This window comes from Mus musculus, chromosome 15 (genome assembly GCF_000001635.26).
Source record: "Mus musculus strain C57BL/6J chromosome 15, GRCm38.p6 C57BL/6J".
NCBI lineage: Eukaryota > Metazoa > Chordata > Mammalia > Rodentia > Muridae > Mus > Mus musculus.
Genome location: NC_000081.6, coordinates 74,796,874 through 74,813,433, shown reverse-complemented (window position 1 = coordinate 74,813,433; position 16,560 = coordinate 74,796,874). Strand labels below are relative to the sequence as shown.

At 42.2% G+C, this 16,560-nt stretch overlaps 1 protein-coding gene across 1 annotated transcript; it reads left to right on the top strand.

Annotated features, from left to right (window-relative positions):
* The first annotated feature begins 13,465 nt into the window (after positions 1-13,465).
* On the top strand, positions 13,466-16,560 carry Ly6k (lymphocyte antigen 6 complex, locus K). Its single transcript, NM_029627.2, has 4 exons — positions 13,466-13,664; positions 13,939-14,015; positions 14,801-14,899; positions 16,163-16,560. Exons 2-4 carry the CDS (start codon positions 13,958-13,960, stop codon positions 16,468-16,470), a joined length of 465 nt encoding a protein of 154 aa, NP_083903.1. The 5' UTR covers positions 13,466-13,664; positions 13,939-13,957; the 3' UTR covers positions 16,471-16,560.

The following is a 16,560-nucleotide window of genomic DNA, read 5'->3' as shown; positions in this document are numbered from 1 at the left end:
TCCTGCTGCATTGAGTACTCAACCTGGGTTCTTTGCTCAGATTTGGTCATCCCTACTCCATCACCTTAGGAGTTCCTTCATGGTATCATGGTTTGTGTTGCTTTGGCAACCTTTAATCGCCATAGGCTAAATACTCATTATTTGGGTGGGTCCAAAGCCTTGAAAACCTGGGTGAATGAGTGTTTTGAACAAAAGGCAGAAGTGTTCTGAGGCTAGTCAGTATGTGGGCTGATAAGAAGGTCCCAGCTGAGCTCACATGACCTTATTCCTTGACAGGTCCATTCATTCCTCAGGTCATTGGAGAAGGGAAGGGGGATGCTGCTTGGGAATGAGTGACCCCTGTGCCCCTGGACCTGATAGTCACGTCTGTGACTTCCTTATTTCATGGGACAAATTCCTTAGCAACTGGGTTGTCTCTGCCACACCACCTGCTTTGTCTGAAGTGACAACATGTTCCCCCATTGCTTACCCCTGGTGCTCTCTACTAATTTTCAGAATTTCATTACATTTACATTTTTACGTGGATGTGTGTGCATGCAAATGGCCTTATGCATGTGGTGTGGGGTCTCTTCATGTCTAAAATGCTCAGGAACTGTGCACATGCTCATACACAACACAGGTATAGAGTGTGGCATAGAGAGGCAGAGGATCAGCAAGATAGATGAAAAGACTTGCCTTAAAGAATAATTGGCTAGACAGAGTGTCTAGGTTGCAGTGTCTAGATGACAATCTCATTTGAAGGTCCCTTGGTCTTTGCTCACCAGGCCCTCAACAGACTGTCCTGAAGCTTCCCACATTCAGGAAATCTACCGATGTAAAGTCAGACACATTTCTGAGTTACCATTGCAAGAGTGTTTATACTGAGCTTATGTCACATCCTTAGGGAATACACCAAAGTGGACATGTATAAGCACTACCAGTTTTCACACTGAGCCTTGGTGCCTTCTAAGTAAGTCTGGTTTTGTTTTTGTTTGTTTGTTTGTTTTGAGTAGTACCTTCTATGTCAAAACATGTGAGATTTCTATGCCTGTTTTGTGCTACTGTAGTCATTGTAAGATACAAATTACATAATGCACAACTCATCCATATAATGTGTAAAGTTCAGGCCTTTTGTATACTGTGTTTATGGACATGCCCATTACCATCATAATCAATTTTCAAATGCTTTTTCCTTCCAATGAATTCAGGGCCATTTGTGACTCCTGCCCTGACTCCTCCAGGCTGCCCTTACCCAGTAACCAGCCTGTATGATTGCATTTTCTCTCTCTATGCATTTTTATTTTCTGGTTGTTACCAAAGATTGAACTCTTATGGAGCTTGTTCTTTGCTAACAGACAGACAGACGGAAGACAGACAGACAGGCATACAGAGAGAGAGAGAGAGAGAGAGAGAGAGAGAGAGAGAGAGAGAGAGAGAGAGAGAGAGTAGATACATACACATGATTACATGATTTCCTTGAACTGGCATAATGTTTTCAAATTTCATATTTTGGATGTTTAGCTGGTTGCTAAGGTCATTCCCTGCTGTCTAGTTTCTTCCTGATTAATCTTGAGACAGTGCTGATGGGTGAGAATTGGTCTTAATGAGATATTTAGGGTTGCTTTACAGTAAAAACATATTTTCCTATTAAGTCTAGGTCACTTTGCTACTGTAGATGATCTGCCTGTGTTCCTTTGAGACCAGAAACTGCAGTCTCTGGTGTTTATCACCTCATCATAAAACAGCAGAAGTAAAGTAATGGGTTAATTGCTAGAGACTTTTCCATCTTTTTCAGATGCCTCTTGCTTGTCAGGCTAGGTGGAAGTTTACAGAAATAATCTTCTATTGAATCAGGAGAAGAGTCTCCAGGCTTGCCGAAGGAAAAACTTTGACACAAGCAAATATGGATTAAACTTATATAAATTATGAACTTACATATATAGATTCATACATACACATTTATACATTTTAATTCAAACTAGCTTTGCCCAGTTTCATAGTACCTCATAATTACATACTTAACACACTCATCCATTCTAATATATGTTATTGGAGCAAAAGACCTAGTGCCAATCCAGAACTTTCTCATTCTGAATGAAAAATGAACTCCAATCTTTATTACATAGAGAAAAAGCTTCTACCCTTTTATTGCTAAATGAATTAAACCCAAGTCTGTAAGGAGAAAACTTTCCTCTCTTTAGTAAGACTAAGCCTGCCTTGCTATTAAGAAAAGACCTGATTGTTCTGTCCCAGGGTAAGGAGAAGCCTGCCTGCTCCTTTGCTCTCTCTGCAACTTCCTTTTCCTCTTTCTGTCTGCATTCTGCATATTGCTCTCTTAATGTTTTAGGTTGCCTTATAATTTATAAGTCATTCCACTCTGCATTTTCCTTCTAATTTTGATCTCTCCTGCTCTGATGCAATAATGTCCTTGCTCCCAATGCCTCACTCCCACTACTATGTTCCCAAGTGCTATCTCTTCAATGTTATTCCCTCCAATGTAATATTTCCTAGTCTTTTTTTACCTTTTCTAGGAGAATATATCACGTGGTCTTTACAAGTATCTCCCCCCTTTATATTTTTTTTACAAAAGTTCACTAGAAGTTTAAACATAAATTCAAATCATAAATTGAATAAGCAGTTTACAACAGACAATGTTTGCATGCATATCCATTAAAAGTAATTATCTGGCTAAACGGTCATCATCTGGCACTATCTATAGATTCATGGAGAGTTAAAAACCACACTAAGTTACCATGGAAGTTTTGTACAAATAAAACCAGTCTATCTTCTGTTCTTGTACCTATTGTAGTTTGTTCCCTTTTTATGACCTTTGGTTGTTTTACAACCTCTTGGAACGTGGTCTAAGTTGTAGATGCCTGCTCACTATCTCAAGAACAAATAACTCATGACACTTGAATATTGGCAAAGTTCTCATTTCAGTTTTGACATCAGAAAAGCTTTAATAGGAGTCCTATTATAAAAGAGCTTATAATATATAATAATTATAATTGCTAAAATAATTTTAGGAATTCTTATAGGATCATCATTAAGAATTAAGAAATCTATTTGTATATAGCATTTCTATAAAACAGTACATCTTTGTTGTTCTGCTGATATCTGCTCAAAAGGGTGTGAACACCTAGTATGATTTTATATATATGCATATTAATAGGGAACTTTCTTAAAATGAAATTCTTCTAAACTTTGCCTAGAGAAGCAGTTCTAATTAAATAATTAAGTTAACTTTGAAGGTACATAGCAGAACCATCTCAGGAAGATCACCTGCTAGTCTTCTCCTTGATGGCTCCTGGCAGCCACCAATATCTACTTGCATGTAAACTCACTTTCCCAGGTGATAAATACCAGCACATGTAAGTCTATTAGTCATGGACTACAGACAGGGTCTTTGTAAGATGCCTGTCACGCCTGTGAGCAAGGGAGGGCTCTTCTGTGTATGTACTCGTGGCCTCAGCAGCTGTTGGACTCTATGATCACATTTTTATGTTCCCAGCCTTTTGTTTATATAAAAAGTGGCGGAAGGATTGGTTTCACATAAAACCATAAAGTTGTGCCTTCACGGGACTCCTTTCACCCTTCACAGACATTCTGGTGTTTTCTTTCCTCATTTTCATTTACTTCCAGCCAAAGTTTTTCATTCTTGATTTCTTCTACCCTTTTCTTCTTCACTAATGACTTGCTTTATCTCCATGAGTATACTTCTATACTCCCTGGAGATTGTTGGCTTGCTTGTTTGCTGGCAGTTTTAAGTTTTATGTCATTGTTGTCTGATAGCATACTTGGTGTTATTTCAGTCTTTCTGAATTAGTTAAAACTTGTTTTGTTTCCCAAGATGTGGTTTGTTTTTTTAGAGAAGCTCTGTGAGCAGCTGTGTAGAATGTTGTGGTGTGTGTGTGTGTGTGTGTGTGTGTGTGTGTGTGTGTGCGTGTGCGTGTGCGTGTGTGTGCATGTGCTTTATGGGGGTGCATGTGTGTATATGTACATGTTCATGCACGTGCAAGTGCATGTGAGTGTACACGTGTATGTGTGTGCATTCATGTATCTGTGTCTGTGTTTGTGTGTGTTTTTGAGTGGGATATACAGTAGATATCTATAAGGCCCGTTTTATGTATAAAACTCTTTAATTCTAATGTTTTTCTGCTTATTTTTGTCTAGATGAACTATTGAAGAAAGTGGGGTACTGAAGTCAAGTATTATTATTATTATTATTATTATTACTATTACTATTATTATGTGATATTAATCCATGTCTTTAATTGCAGTAGTTCACTTTTTGTGAAATTGGGTGCAGTGGAGTGTGGTGCATGTATGGTTACCATAGCAAGGTCTTCTATGTTATCTGTCCAGTGATTATAATCATGTGTCCCTCTTCATCTCTTCTGATTAGTTTTAATTTGAAATCTATTTTGTCAGATATTAGGGTAGCAGTACCTTTCTTTCTGATCCCATTTGATTGGAGTCCTTTCATGCATCTGCTCATTCTAATAACATATTTATGGTTAAAACTAAAATATATTTCTTGTAGACAACAGATAGATTGATTTTGTGTTTCAATCCTTTTGGCTAGCCTATGTCTTTTGCTCAGTAAATGAGGCCATTAATATTGAAAACTGTGACTTAAAGCCAGTGTTACTACAGTCACTGTGTTGTTGACTTTACGTGGTGCCGTTTGCGTTCCTGGTGGTAGTTTGTGCTCCCATAAGTGCAGCTTTACTTTCTACAGTCTCTTGCTTACACTTACTTTTCTCTTCAGCTTGAAATATTGTTTCTCATGTGTTCCTTAGGTTGGGTCTTGTATCTAATATTTTAGGCTGTTTATATCCTGGAAGGTTTTTTTCTCCTCTCTCTCTCCTCCTTCAATTATGGCAGATCGCTTTACTAAGTAAGTACAAGACTATAGGTTGCCACTCATGGTCTTTTAGGCAGGACTTGGAATGTGTGGCTCCAGGCTCTTCTGACTTTCAACATTACATTGAAAAATCAGCTGTTATTTGATGGGTTTTCCTTTATAGGTGATCATGTGACTTGTGCTTGCAGCTCTTGATATTTTTCTATGTTCTGTATACTTAGTGTTTAGACTATAATATACTGTGGGTTTTCTAGTAGTGCTTTGTTGGGCTCCTGTGTGTTTCTCGTTGTCTTTATGGACATGTCTTTCTTACTTTCGGGAAGTTTTTTTCTATGATCTTGTTGAAGATCTGTTTGTGCTCCAGGTCTTCTATTCTTCCCCCTCATCTATTGCTATAATTTGAAAGTTTGGTCTTTTCACCATGTCCCACATTTCCTGTATGTTCCCTTTCTCTCTCTCTCTCTCTCTCTCTCTCTCTCTCTCTCTCTCTCTGTGTGTGTGTGTGTGTGTGTGTGTGTGTGTGTGTGTGTGTGTGTGTGTGTGTTTGTGTGTGTGTTTAATCTTTGCCTCATTTATCTAGATCCCCTCCTTTATCTTTAAGCCCTGATATTCTATCTTCTGATTGGTTCATTCTATTTGTAAGGCTCTACCTCTTGTGTTTCCTTGTTGGGTTATTGGGATATTAAACTATATATTCATTTCAGTTTGAGCTCTCCTCAATCTTTTTATCTCTTTGTTGAATTTTTTTCAATTCCTGTAATGTCTTTGTCATTTTCATCAGTCTTATGTTTGTATTTTCTTGGGATTCACCCAAGTGTTTATTCTCTTTAAGTTCATTAAGCTGTTTCTTTGTGTCTCTTTAAAGCTCTTTGAAATCTTTGATAGTGTTTAGGATTTCTCTTTCAAATTCTGTGTCTGGGGCTTCATCTAAGTTATTCTCATTGGCAAACATTTCTATAGTACTGGTGGGTTTTAAGGAGAAGATACTGCTCTGATTTTTCATATTTTCTGTATTTTTTTAACATGAAGTTTGGACATGGGAACTTCTTTTGTCAGTTCTGTGTTGGATATGGACAGACTGGGTTAGGCCAGAACACAGGATATGTGGACCAAGTTGAGCCTTAAGTTTGGGTAAAACTTAGGTAAAATGAAGCCAAGTAGACACACGGCTGTTTAATATGCACCCTTATCCAAGCCTGGAGTTTTGAGGGTAAATCTGGGGGGTCATGGAGTGGACATGGAGGAGAAGATCAGGAGGACTCATCCAGTTAGATTTTGGTGTAAGGTGAGCAGCATCTGGCTGCTCAGAGAGCCTGAAATGCAGGGCAAGAAGGGCCTATGTGTTGAGGGGTGTGTGTGGGATATGTCCTGGCCCAAGCCCAAGAAGAGGGGACCAGACTAGGCCAGGGCACTGGATGAGGGAATCAGGCTAGATCTTAGGGGTTGAGGAGATTGGGTGGAGAGGAAAAGCGGGTAGATCTACCTGTCTTCATTCTGGTGCAATACATGCAGGAATTGGCTGGGCAGAAAGAATGGAAGATATGACAAGTCATACACATTAAAAAAATATCGTTATTTTATGTGTATGGGTATTTTGGTTGCACGTATGCCCTTGTAAATGTAATACAGTATACATAACAGTATGTTGCCCAGGGAAGCCTGAAGAGGGTATCAGATCCTTTGAAACTAGAGCTATGTCTGTGATCCACAGTGTGAGGGCTGGGACTAGAACTTGGATCCTCTGGAAGAGCAGCTAGTGCTTTTAAGTTCTGAACCACCTTTACAAGCTAAGTATAGACACATTTTAAGAGAAAAAGATTTTTTTCTGAAAAAAAAAACCCACACAGAGACATTAAAATGTGCATATAATTAATTTTAAGTATAACTTATGTTTACAGTATATTTGTAATAATTAATTTCTGTTAATTATTACAATTTTCTGCACTATGAGTCATCATTTCTTTATGAGGAGATATAAGGATTCTAAGTATTCTGTGTATTTTTTGTAAAGGAGCTTTAGGAAGTGGGATGATTTTTACATAAAAGGTGTTTTCATTAAAACATTGCAAAAAGCAGTTATCTTATGGTTACTAATGTGCCCCAATTCCTAGGTTTGAAATCCTCTTATACTGAGACATAAGTAATGTTGAGACAACAAGGTGTCTTTTTTGAAGTATTGATGAACTCTTCACAATGTTTACAAAATGTTGAGGTTTGGTCTTGCTATGTATTGTAATACTAAGTGTGGGTCCCCAAGCTCTGGAGTCTGTATGTAGTTGCTATGTGACCCTGCCCCTCAAGTTCTTTCTGATTGGTGAATAAAGATACTAACAGCTAATAGTTAAGCAGAAGATACATAGGTGGGCTTTAGGATTCCAGGGCTTTGGGTTGGAGGAGACCATGAGGAGAGAGAAGAAGGCAAATGGAGGAGAAGCCATGATGGGCTAGGCGAGTTCAAGAGAGCATGGCCCCAAGGGCAGGGCAATTGAACTTAAGAGCAGCCTAGATAAAACATAGTAAGTAATAATTCAGGCTTATCGATAGAAAATAAATTCTAATAACATAGAGGGTAGATATCTGCCCAGGTCTAGTTCTGATTAAGGTTTATTGTAAGTATAAAAGCTGTGTGTGTGTGTGTGTGTGTGTGTGTGTGTGTGTGTGTGTCTTTTATCCAAAAACTATATGGTCAAAGGTGGGGCAGAAACCCCAAGTTAAGATTAAAAATTTCTACTACAACAAAAATTGACTTAGAAGACTAAGAGATTTGTTGTCTCATTTCACTAAAATAGACATTTGAAACTGGGGTTTAGATTTCTCCAAAACTTAAGTATGTCTTATTCTTGGGTAAACCCTCCGGTTGTTAAGCCAACACTGAATCACTTTACAAAAAAATGATTCCTTCTTGACACACTAAATCATTTAATGATGTGCTGAGACTCATCCAACTCTCTATGCTTTTCCCAATGAAAGGGCCAACTAGAAATCATCTTTGGGCTGTCTACAGTGGATGAGTATTCAGTGTCTGGTGGTCTTATGGAGAAGCTGGCCACTGGATAGATGCTGTCTTCCTGTGGTTGGCCTTAGAAGCAAGTGTAGGAGCAATGACTGTGTGAGTCCAGGGAAAGCAAATGGTCCACATGGATGGATGCTGGCATTGAGACTGGGTGTACAGTACATGTGGGTCCATGTGGTAAAACCTACAAATTGGATAAACGAGAAGGCCACTATATTCATTATTTCCTTTACTGTTATAAAACACCATGTCTAAGGAAACTTACAGAAGAATTTATTTTGTCCTTACAGTTCTAGAGAGTTAGAATTCATGGTGGTAGAGTGGAGGCAGCAGGTGACAGGATGTCTGGAGCAGCAGCTATGAGTTCACATCTTGAATCACAAACAGAAAGCAGAAATCACACTGAGGGTGACATGACGCTTTTGAAATCTCAAGCCCAGCCCCAGTGACACTTCTCTACCAACAAGACTACAACACCTAATCCTTCCCAAAAGGTTCTTCCACTTCGAACCAAGTATTCAAATGCAAGAGACTACTGGGAGACATCTCTTTCAAACCACCACACCCATGAATGTTCCACCTTGCCCAACTTAGCTTGGTGACCTAAGACACAGTGTCACTTGTTTTTTTCTTCCTTCCTGGAGTGAAAAGCCTGTGGCTAGAACAACTTTGGAGTTCATTGGAAGGACCACCATCAGGAGGAGTTCCACCACTCATTGAGCTGCAACACCCTCCTTTTCTGACTCCTCTAGAATGGACCTGCTGGACAGGAACATAGGGCAGGAAACTCCACATTTGTTTCAGTGATTACAAAGCACATGGTCCTCTAGGACAATGTTTCAGTGTTAGGCTGCAGAGACGGCTTGGGGGGAGGGGGGCGTCTCAGGAGCAAAGTACCTGTTTTCTCCTGCTGTCTGCTCTTAGTGGCTTTGTAGGCTGGGCTCAGCCCAACTTTACTCTAGGAAGGGAATCTTTCCTCAGGGCCCTGGGGACCAAGGCAAGTCCAAGCCAAGTCTGGTGCAGCTACTCTGCACTTGTTCCTCTGGTTGCCTTTCTTCTCTCATGGTATCCAGCTGTTGGTAAGAGTTTTACCATGCTTAAGGGATCACAGATTATACCCCAAGAAGCCAGGTTTCTTCCATCTATCCATGATAAGCTAGATTAATAGTAAAAACTATCAAGATCATGATAGATAGATAGATAGATAGATAGAAAGATAGTTAGATGATAGATAGATAGATAGATAGATAGATAGATAGATAGATAGATAGGTAGGTATGGGGTGGTTAATATCACATTGGGTAGATAGATAGGTAGGTAGATAGATAGATAGATAGATAGATAGATAGATAGATAGATAGATAGATATGGGATGGTTAATATAGCCACATTGGGCAGAGAGACAATGAGATCTGTTAACCTTGTCCAATCAATCTTCAGGGTCCTGAATTTAAGGTTCATGTAGAAGCCAGAGTTATGCTTCTCTAAGCAGTCCCAGTCAAGGTATGGCCCTGTCCATCATTGTCTGGGCCCCTATATCTCCATTAAGATAGTCTAACAAGTTGCCAGCACTGTGGGAAATCTCTTTTCTTGTAGGCAAGTTCCTCCTTTGATTTTTACCAGGCTTCAGTATTTTCTCTTCCCACCCCCACCCCCACCCCCACCCTCGCCCCCGGCATGAGATTGCTGATGGGCATTCCAATTTCTTGGAGGTCACCTGATTCAAAGGTCTGTTAACCAAAAGGAGAGACACAGGTGCTTCTTCCAATTATCTTTGTTCCTGTCAGGTGGATTACCAGGGCAAGAAAAAGTTCAGTAGGCCACATGCTAGAGTGAGTCACAGGCTATCTCCTAGGGCCTTGTGCCAAGAGTCAGTACAGAGCATTCTTTTGAATGACCCTCAGTTGAATTATCATTAAACAGCTTGGCATCTCCATGCCACAGCTGTGCTCTCTGATATCTGGGAAGTGAGAACAACCCAAGGCTAAATGAAAGCAAGAGCAAGAGGAAGCTTTAAATCCTGATGTCTATGACCTGCCGGACGATGGAAAGCATTGGAAGTGCTTGAAAGCACATGACTGTGATTGGCACACAAGAGTCAAATTAAGTGGCCTCGATGACCTACGAGCAGAGTCAACTACTGCTGCATCTTTCGGCTTGTCTATTCAGGGAGGTGACAAAAAGAAAAAAAAAAAGGAAAAGAAAAAGCCTGAATTTGTCAACAAACCTCTGACAGCACACACAACTGCATGCAGATGATTGTTGTAGAAATTTTTAATTCTGACCCAAGGTTTCTATCCCACCTTTGACGATTTAGTTCCTGGACAAAGGGAACAAACAACCTTTATAATACAGTAAGCCTTAAACAACACAAGAGCTGGGCAGATACCTACCCTCATCTACTCTTCTATCGATAACACTGTGCTATTACTTACTATTATCCAACTGGGTTGCTCTTAACTCCAATTGGCCAGCCCTCAGAGCCATGTTTCTATGACTCACCTAACCCATGGTGGCTTCTCCTTCCTTCTTCACCTTCTCCTCAGACCCCAAGCCTAGCTATTAGCTGTTGGCACCTTTATTTACCTATCAGAAGTAACTTGGGGGCAGGGTCACATAGCTTCTACATGTGGACTCTTGTCTCTGGGGTAACCAGGAGAAACCTATATTAGCATTAGAATACAAGCAGCAACAGGCCAACCCACTACAGATGATGGGGTTAGAAGCCCGAAGGAATTGAAAGACCCACAACGTGAGGACTCCCCCACGTTCTGACTAAGGACAGGTGACACCCCAAATCACTCACAAGAAACGGTCTTGATGCAAACCGCAAGAGGACTTTTATTCCAGGTGTGCTCTGGGGCCCACAGTCATACATGACACAGGGGTAGAGGACTGTGGAGCACCTGAGTAGCTGGAGAAGGGGGTATTTAAAGGGAAAAAACACAACTCAAGGGGGTGGGGAGGGCAGGGCGTTGTTGGAAAATACCAAAAATACCAGTTAAGAGACATGAGTAAGTGGAAGTTACAAGGAATAATACTTGGTAATTGTGCGGGTTATTTCTCAAGACAGTTTCTATGAGCCTCTAACAATTGCACATTTGCATAGTGGGTTCCAGCAACGGTCAGGGTGACCTTTTTTGAACAAACACTCTCTAAACCCAGGAAGTGGGTGGGTGGAGGAATGTCACTATCTTGTTTTATGATTAGCATGGCTTGGAGCATTGAGTCACAAAGATCACATTCTCAAGCCTGGGCCTAAAGGCCTAGGTTTTTGTTTTTATGTTACACTTTTTCAGAATCACCTAGCTAATGCTTTTTTATGTGTGCTGGGTCTCATCCTCTGCTGCAGGGCCAGTATTATGGTTTAGGGGTAAACTCACAGGATCCCTCACAGCATCATTAGTCTCCAGCTAGTGGTGCTCTTTGGAAAGATTGTAAAATCTTCTTGAAGAGAGTTAAAAGTCTTGACATTTATAGACAGTTCTGATTCTTTCTCTATACTCTGCAGGATGTATTTTCATTGCTACAGATTGACCCAAAGGGGTCACTACCTGCAGCTTGAGAACCTGTTAGTCTACCTTATTCTGTTCCTTGTTGACTGAAGGAATCTACAAGAGAGGATTAGTTCTCATTGTTTGAGAAATGTTTGTGGTTACATTAATTTGGGGGATCCTGGAGAATTTCACAGTCAGCCCTGGATCCCAAATTCAAGCTGGGGATGTTTATCAGGACCCATTTTTCATGGTCAGCATGGTGACATCCATATCCTGCACTGGCTGTGACTTAAGTATAGGTGTTAGCATTCTGTCTAAACTCTACCCCCACAGTTACCTGGCAACAACCAGGTAGGTCTGGCCCACTATAAAAGAAGCTGCTTTGCCCCCCTCATCCGCTCTCTTACTCTTGCTTCCCTCTCACTTCTCTCTTGCCCTCTTGGGCTTTTCTCTTCCCCCTCTCTCCATGTGTTCATGGCAGCCTCTACTTCTCTTCTCTTCTCTTCTCTTCTCTTCTCTTCTCTTCTCTTCTCTTCTCTTCTCTTCTCTTCTCTTCTCTTCCCTTCCTCTTCTCTTCCTCTTCTCTTCCTCTTCTCACTTCTCTCTCTCTCTCACTCTCTCTCTCTTCCCTTCTCTGCCTCTACTACACTCTTAACTCTCCTCCCATGCCCTGAATAATCTCTATTCTATACTATTCTATACTATATCATTGTGTGGCTGATCCCTCAGGGGGAAGGGATGCCTTGGCATGGGCCCTCTGAGACATCCCCTTCCCACACCTCACCAAACCCCCAAAGAAAATGTCTTAATATCTCTATCTTTTTATAATCACAACAATAGGTGTTTCTCCAAATTACACACACACACACACACACACAGAGAGAGAGAGAGAGAGAGAGAGAGAAACTTTGTGGTGTTACTGAGAGGTGAAATCCTTGGGGACTGGCTAGGCCATGAAGGCTCCTCTTGGGCATGGTTTTGCTGAGTGTAAGTTCAACCCTTCCTTCTTTCTACCATGTAATCAAACCTAGACGGTACCATCTAAAAAACAACAAGTCCTCAGTAGACATAGAGACTCTTGGCACCTTGATCTTGGGGATTTCCAGCCTCCATGGCTGCAAGCATAAATCTCTGTTGTTTGTACACTTCTTCTCTAGCATTTAGTTAGAGTTGCCCAAGGAGGGTGGGACACACAGTACAAAATACACACTCTACTTGTTAAAAGTACTGGCAGCAAATGGAAAATGGGAAAAGGTGAATTTTCATCATCACCACCAACAACAACAAAAACAACAAACTAATCTCACCATGAAGAGAGCAATAGGAAAATGGACCACAAACACTAGAAATAAGATACTTGTTCAGCCCAGTTCATTAAAAATGCAGACTAAAATATATACCAGGATCCTATTTGCACTGATAAGAGAGACTCCAGACAATAGATAAGAATGCTGTTTACTTAAAAACAAATAGTGTACATATTATTACCTATGTTTATCATAAGGACAAAGTTATCCACTGATCTATCAATCAACTTGGGCATAGTGGTCTAAGTTGCAAATACATCTAACCCTTTGACTTTCCACCTCACTGGTGGGAAGCTGCCCTTGTACATACACTGAGAGTGACATTCTAGACAATACAGTACTGCCTATAACAAATTCTTCCAAAAAACTTATTTCCTATCTTAACGGAGACTGTTTAAACATGCTGAGCTAAATTCTGGCTAGGGAATTCATGCAACTGTGGAAAATAAAAAATAAAAATAAAAACATTATCACAGGACCGTGGGGAGAAAGCAGGGTCAAAAGGAGGCAAGAGAAATGGGAACGGGTTTGGCTGGAGTTCTCTAGGGGACAGCTCAACGAAAAAAATCTGCAGACGCGCTTCCTGTGCCAGTCTGAAGGAGCTGTGTTCCCGTAAACCCGTCGATCTAGTAGCTTGCGCATGTTGTGTTCGTTCACGGAACTAATCTGAACACAGGCTCTGGCACCACATCTTGTCAGAGTGGGGCTGTCTGGTGTCTGGCTGCCAGGAAGAAGGTTCTTGCTAAGATGTGAGTAACTATCGTGGGGTCAGGCAGAGGGCGCTGTTAGCTGGGTGTCTTGCAGACTCTGAGCTCTCCGTCCTCCCTGGGCGGACCTCAATGAGACGCGGAGGCTGCGGGAGCCGGAATGTTCCAGAAGGGGACCAACGGCACCCTGTAGGGGGCAGTGTGGGAAGAGCGACCCCAAACTAGCTGAGTCTCCGACTTCGCCAGTCAGACGCAGGGACCCGTGGACACGCTGAGGCACGGGCTGCTGAGGAAGTGAGTGTGGTTGAGGGTTGCCAGCAAATTAACCGTTCGTTTCAAGGGCCGGCAAGCGGTCCAGAACATCGACTATCTGGGGTAGAAAGTGTGAGAAAGATTCTCCACGGTGTGAGGGCTTGGAAGTCAGCGGAACATAGAGATAGGGAGGCCAGGGGCAGCGGCGAGGTGGGGGGTGGGGCTGGCATCCAGACCAGGAGAGGGAGCGTTCCGTGCCACGCGGGACTGGGGACTTCAGTGAACAGAGCTAGCCACTCGCTCCTTTCCTCAACAGGACCAGGCATCCTCTGGAGATGGCGTTCCTAGTGGCCTTGCTCGTAGTTCTGGGCTTACAGTTGGTGCAGAGTAACGGTAAGTACTGATCCCTAAGCCCCTAGAAGATACAATATGGCGAAGGTTAGGGGCTCCAGAGAGAGTCCATTGTGGTAAGGGACACTAAAGTTCAGGAATGTGAGATTCAAGGTCATGAAGCTACAGCTGGACATTGGGGATGGGATGGGGTGGGCTGGATGTGCTTCTGATCTGGAGTTTCCTCTAGGGGCAAGCATGGTTTGCTCATTCCCAGAGGCTCCTGGTCTGTCTCTCCCATCGACCTTCCTTCTTGTGAAGAAGTCCTAGAAAACCAAGACCACCCTGGCCTTGGAGCTTTAACATGCCTGGGGATGGGCAATTCGTGGGAGAGGGTGCCCCTATTGCCTTTCCCAAAACTGAAAGCTGCCCTAATCCTGACCCAGGAGAGATTCTATTGCCCATCTAAGATGAGACCTGGAAACAGGCAGAGTGGAGAAGGAGTAAGGGTGGCTGCGGAACCCTGGGGTTGAAAGTAAAGGGTGGTGTGAGAATGGATGTCCTCTGGCATCTTGATCCCAGAGTGTCTGCTTGAGAATTTGGGTTCATGCAGTGTTTCCAGATGTGAAACACTGTCCAAAAATGAAACACCCAATGGAAAAGAGAGGGAGCCTCCAGACAGAGGCGCCAAGGCCAGGCAGCATGCACAGACTGTGGGCGTGGGGAGAGTGGGGACTCACTGGACTTGGTGGCCACATGGAACAGGATGACAGGTTTAGTACTGCAGGATGAACAGTAGTCTCATTTTCTCTTCTTTGCTCTCCAATGTTCCACTCGTGGGCTCACAGCGCTCACCTGCCATGTGTGTGAGGCGCAGAACAGCTATGCCTGCTCGAATCCGTCCCAGTGCCCTGGAGAAAAGAAATTCTGTTTGTTGGCCGTCACACGTAAGTGTTGGTTCATTCTGGGTTTTTCCTTGGGTCCTGTGGGCAGAACAAGAAACACTTTTAGGAATAGGAGCTGTCCAATCAAAGGTGACCTTTAAAAAAAACAAAAAACAGAGAAACAGGGGCTAGAGAGATGGCTCAGAGGTTAAGAGCACTGACTGATCTTTCAGAGGTCCTGATTCAAATCCCAGCAACCACATGGTGGCTCACAACCATCTATAATGAGATTTGATGCCCTCTTCTGGTGTGTCTGAAGACAGCGACAGTATACTTACATATAATAATAAATAAATCTTTATAAAAACAAAAACAGACAAAAAAAACAGAGAAACAGACAAACAAACAAACAAATAAACCACATGAGAGGAATGCTCCGAGAAGCAAGTGTAGGCCTCAGCACTAGGTAGCGTGAGCCAGGCAGAGGTGCAATAGCAGCAGTTGGTCAAATGTATTAAAAAATGCCAGGAGAGTGGCGCAGCTTTATCTTCAATCTATATATATATAGATTTGTCAATATATATATTTGACATCATTACAGGTTCACTTATATATATATATTATTATATATATATAAGTGAACCTGTAATGATGTCAAATGCCTTACTGAGAATAGCATCCAGGTAGGTTTTATGAAGGACTTGACAGAGGTAAGGGTTACCGCTTAATGTCTGTTCTTGGAGAAGAGGCTATTGCTTTGATGTTTGGAGACTGACTCAGCCCCTCAGGATTCACTACTGAAATATTGGATACAAGAGTTTCTTTATGCGGATCCTGAGAACCCATAATGTTCTATCTACAGCGGTTTTGTCAGCACTTGTGCATTCAAATTCAGCTCCCCACCACCACACTCACACACACACCCCACCCCTGTCTCTCTGAGTTCTGGGAAGTTTGTAGGATGGTAAAGCGGTAGACAGGGGGAAAACAAACTATCTTGTGCAATGCAAGGTGAGGTTCGAAGTCTAGCCTCCCACCTGCAGCTAAGCCAGGATGGCCAGAAGCCCTCACCGTAGGCATCTGTCTGTTTCAGTCACTTGAGCCAGCTTTGTGTTTAAGAAGATCAAGGATCCTGTGTTTGTAAATAGAGCTCCAAATCCTTATAGCATGTGGAGGACCACACAGTCCACCCTGAGGTAGCTTGGCCCTGCTCTCTGACTGGTGCTCTCATTTGACAAAACCCCCCAATGGGTACAGTTAATCCCGAGAGGCTCTGATGTTGGGGTTTTGAACTCATAATTTATCTTTCTCTTTCTTTCCCATTAGGAATTTTTGAACGTTTCTTCTATGTGTCGAAACAGTGCACCCGAAGGTGTCCAACCCCCGTAGTCAGCCCGCCTAGCACTAATCCACCATCTGAGCCTAAGGAGTTTCTGATAGAAAAACCCATGCCCTTCCTATTTTATAAGTGCTGTCAATGGGACTCATGTAATGGTGAGGGGCCACCCACTGACCAGCTCTTAAAGGAACAACCTGGGAAAGCCAGTGGGAGAAGACATAGATACATTGAGCTGTTACTGACTGGCTTCATGGTCCTTACTGCTAATGGCCTCTCAGCCCTCTGCCTGCTGTAAGTCACAGAAGGACCTGGATCATGCCTTGTGGGTCATGAATTCTCTGTACCCCTGCTGGATCCTTCTAATTAAATTTGTTTTTCCTTCGTC

Bases quoted from the DNA above. Each gene is read 5' to 3' on its own strand.
- Ly6k (NM_029627.2), top strand. From the start codon at position 13,958: ATGGCGTTCCTAGTGGCCTTGCTCGTAGTTCTGGGCTTACAGTTGGTG. The intron at 14,016-14,800 runs GTAAGTACTGAT...GTGGGCTCACAG, and splicing joins ACAGTTGGTGCAGAGTAACG to CGCTCACCTGCCATGTGTGT. The intron at 14,900-16,162 runs GTAAGTGTTGGT...CTTTCCCATTAG, and splicing joins CTGTTTGTTGGCCGTCACAC to GAATTTTTGAACGTTTCTTC.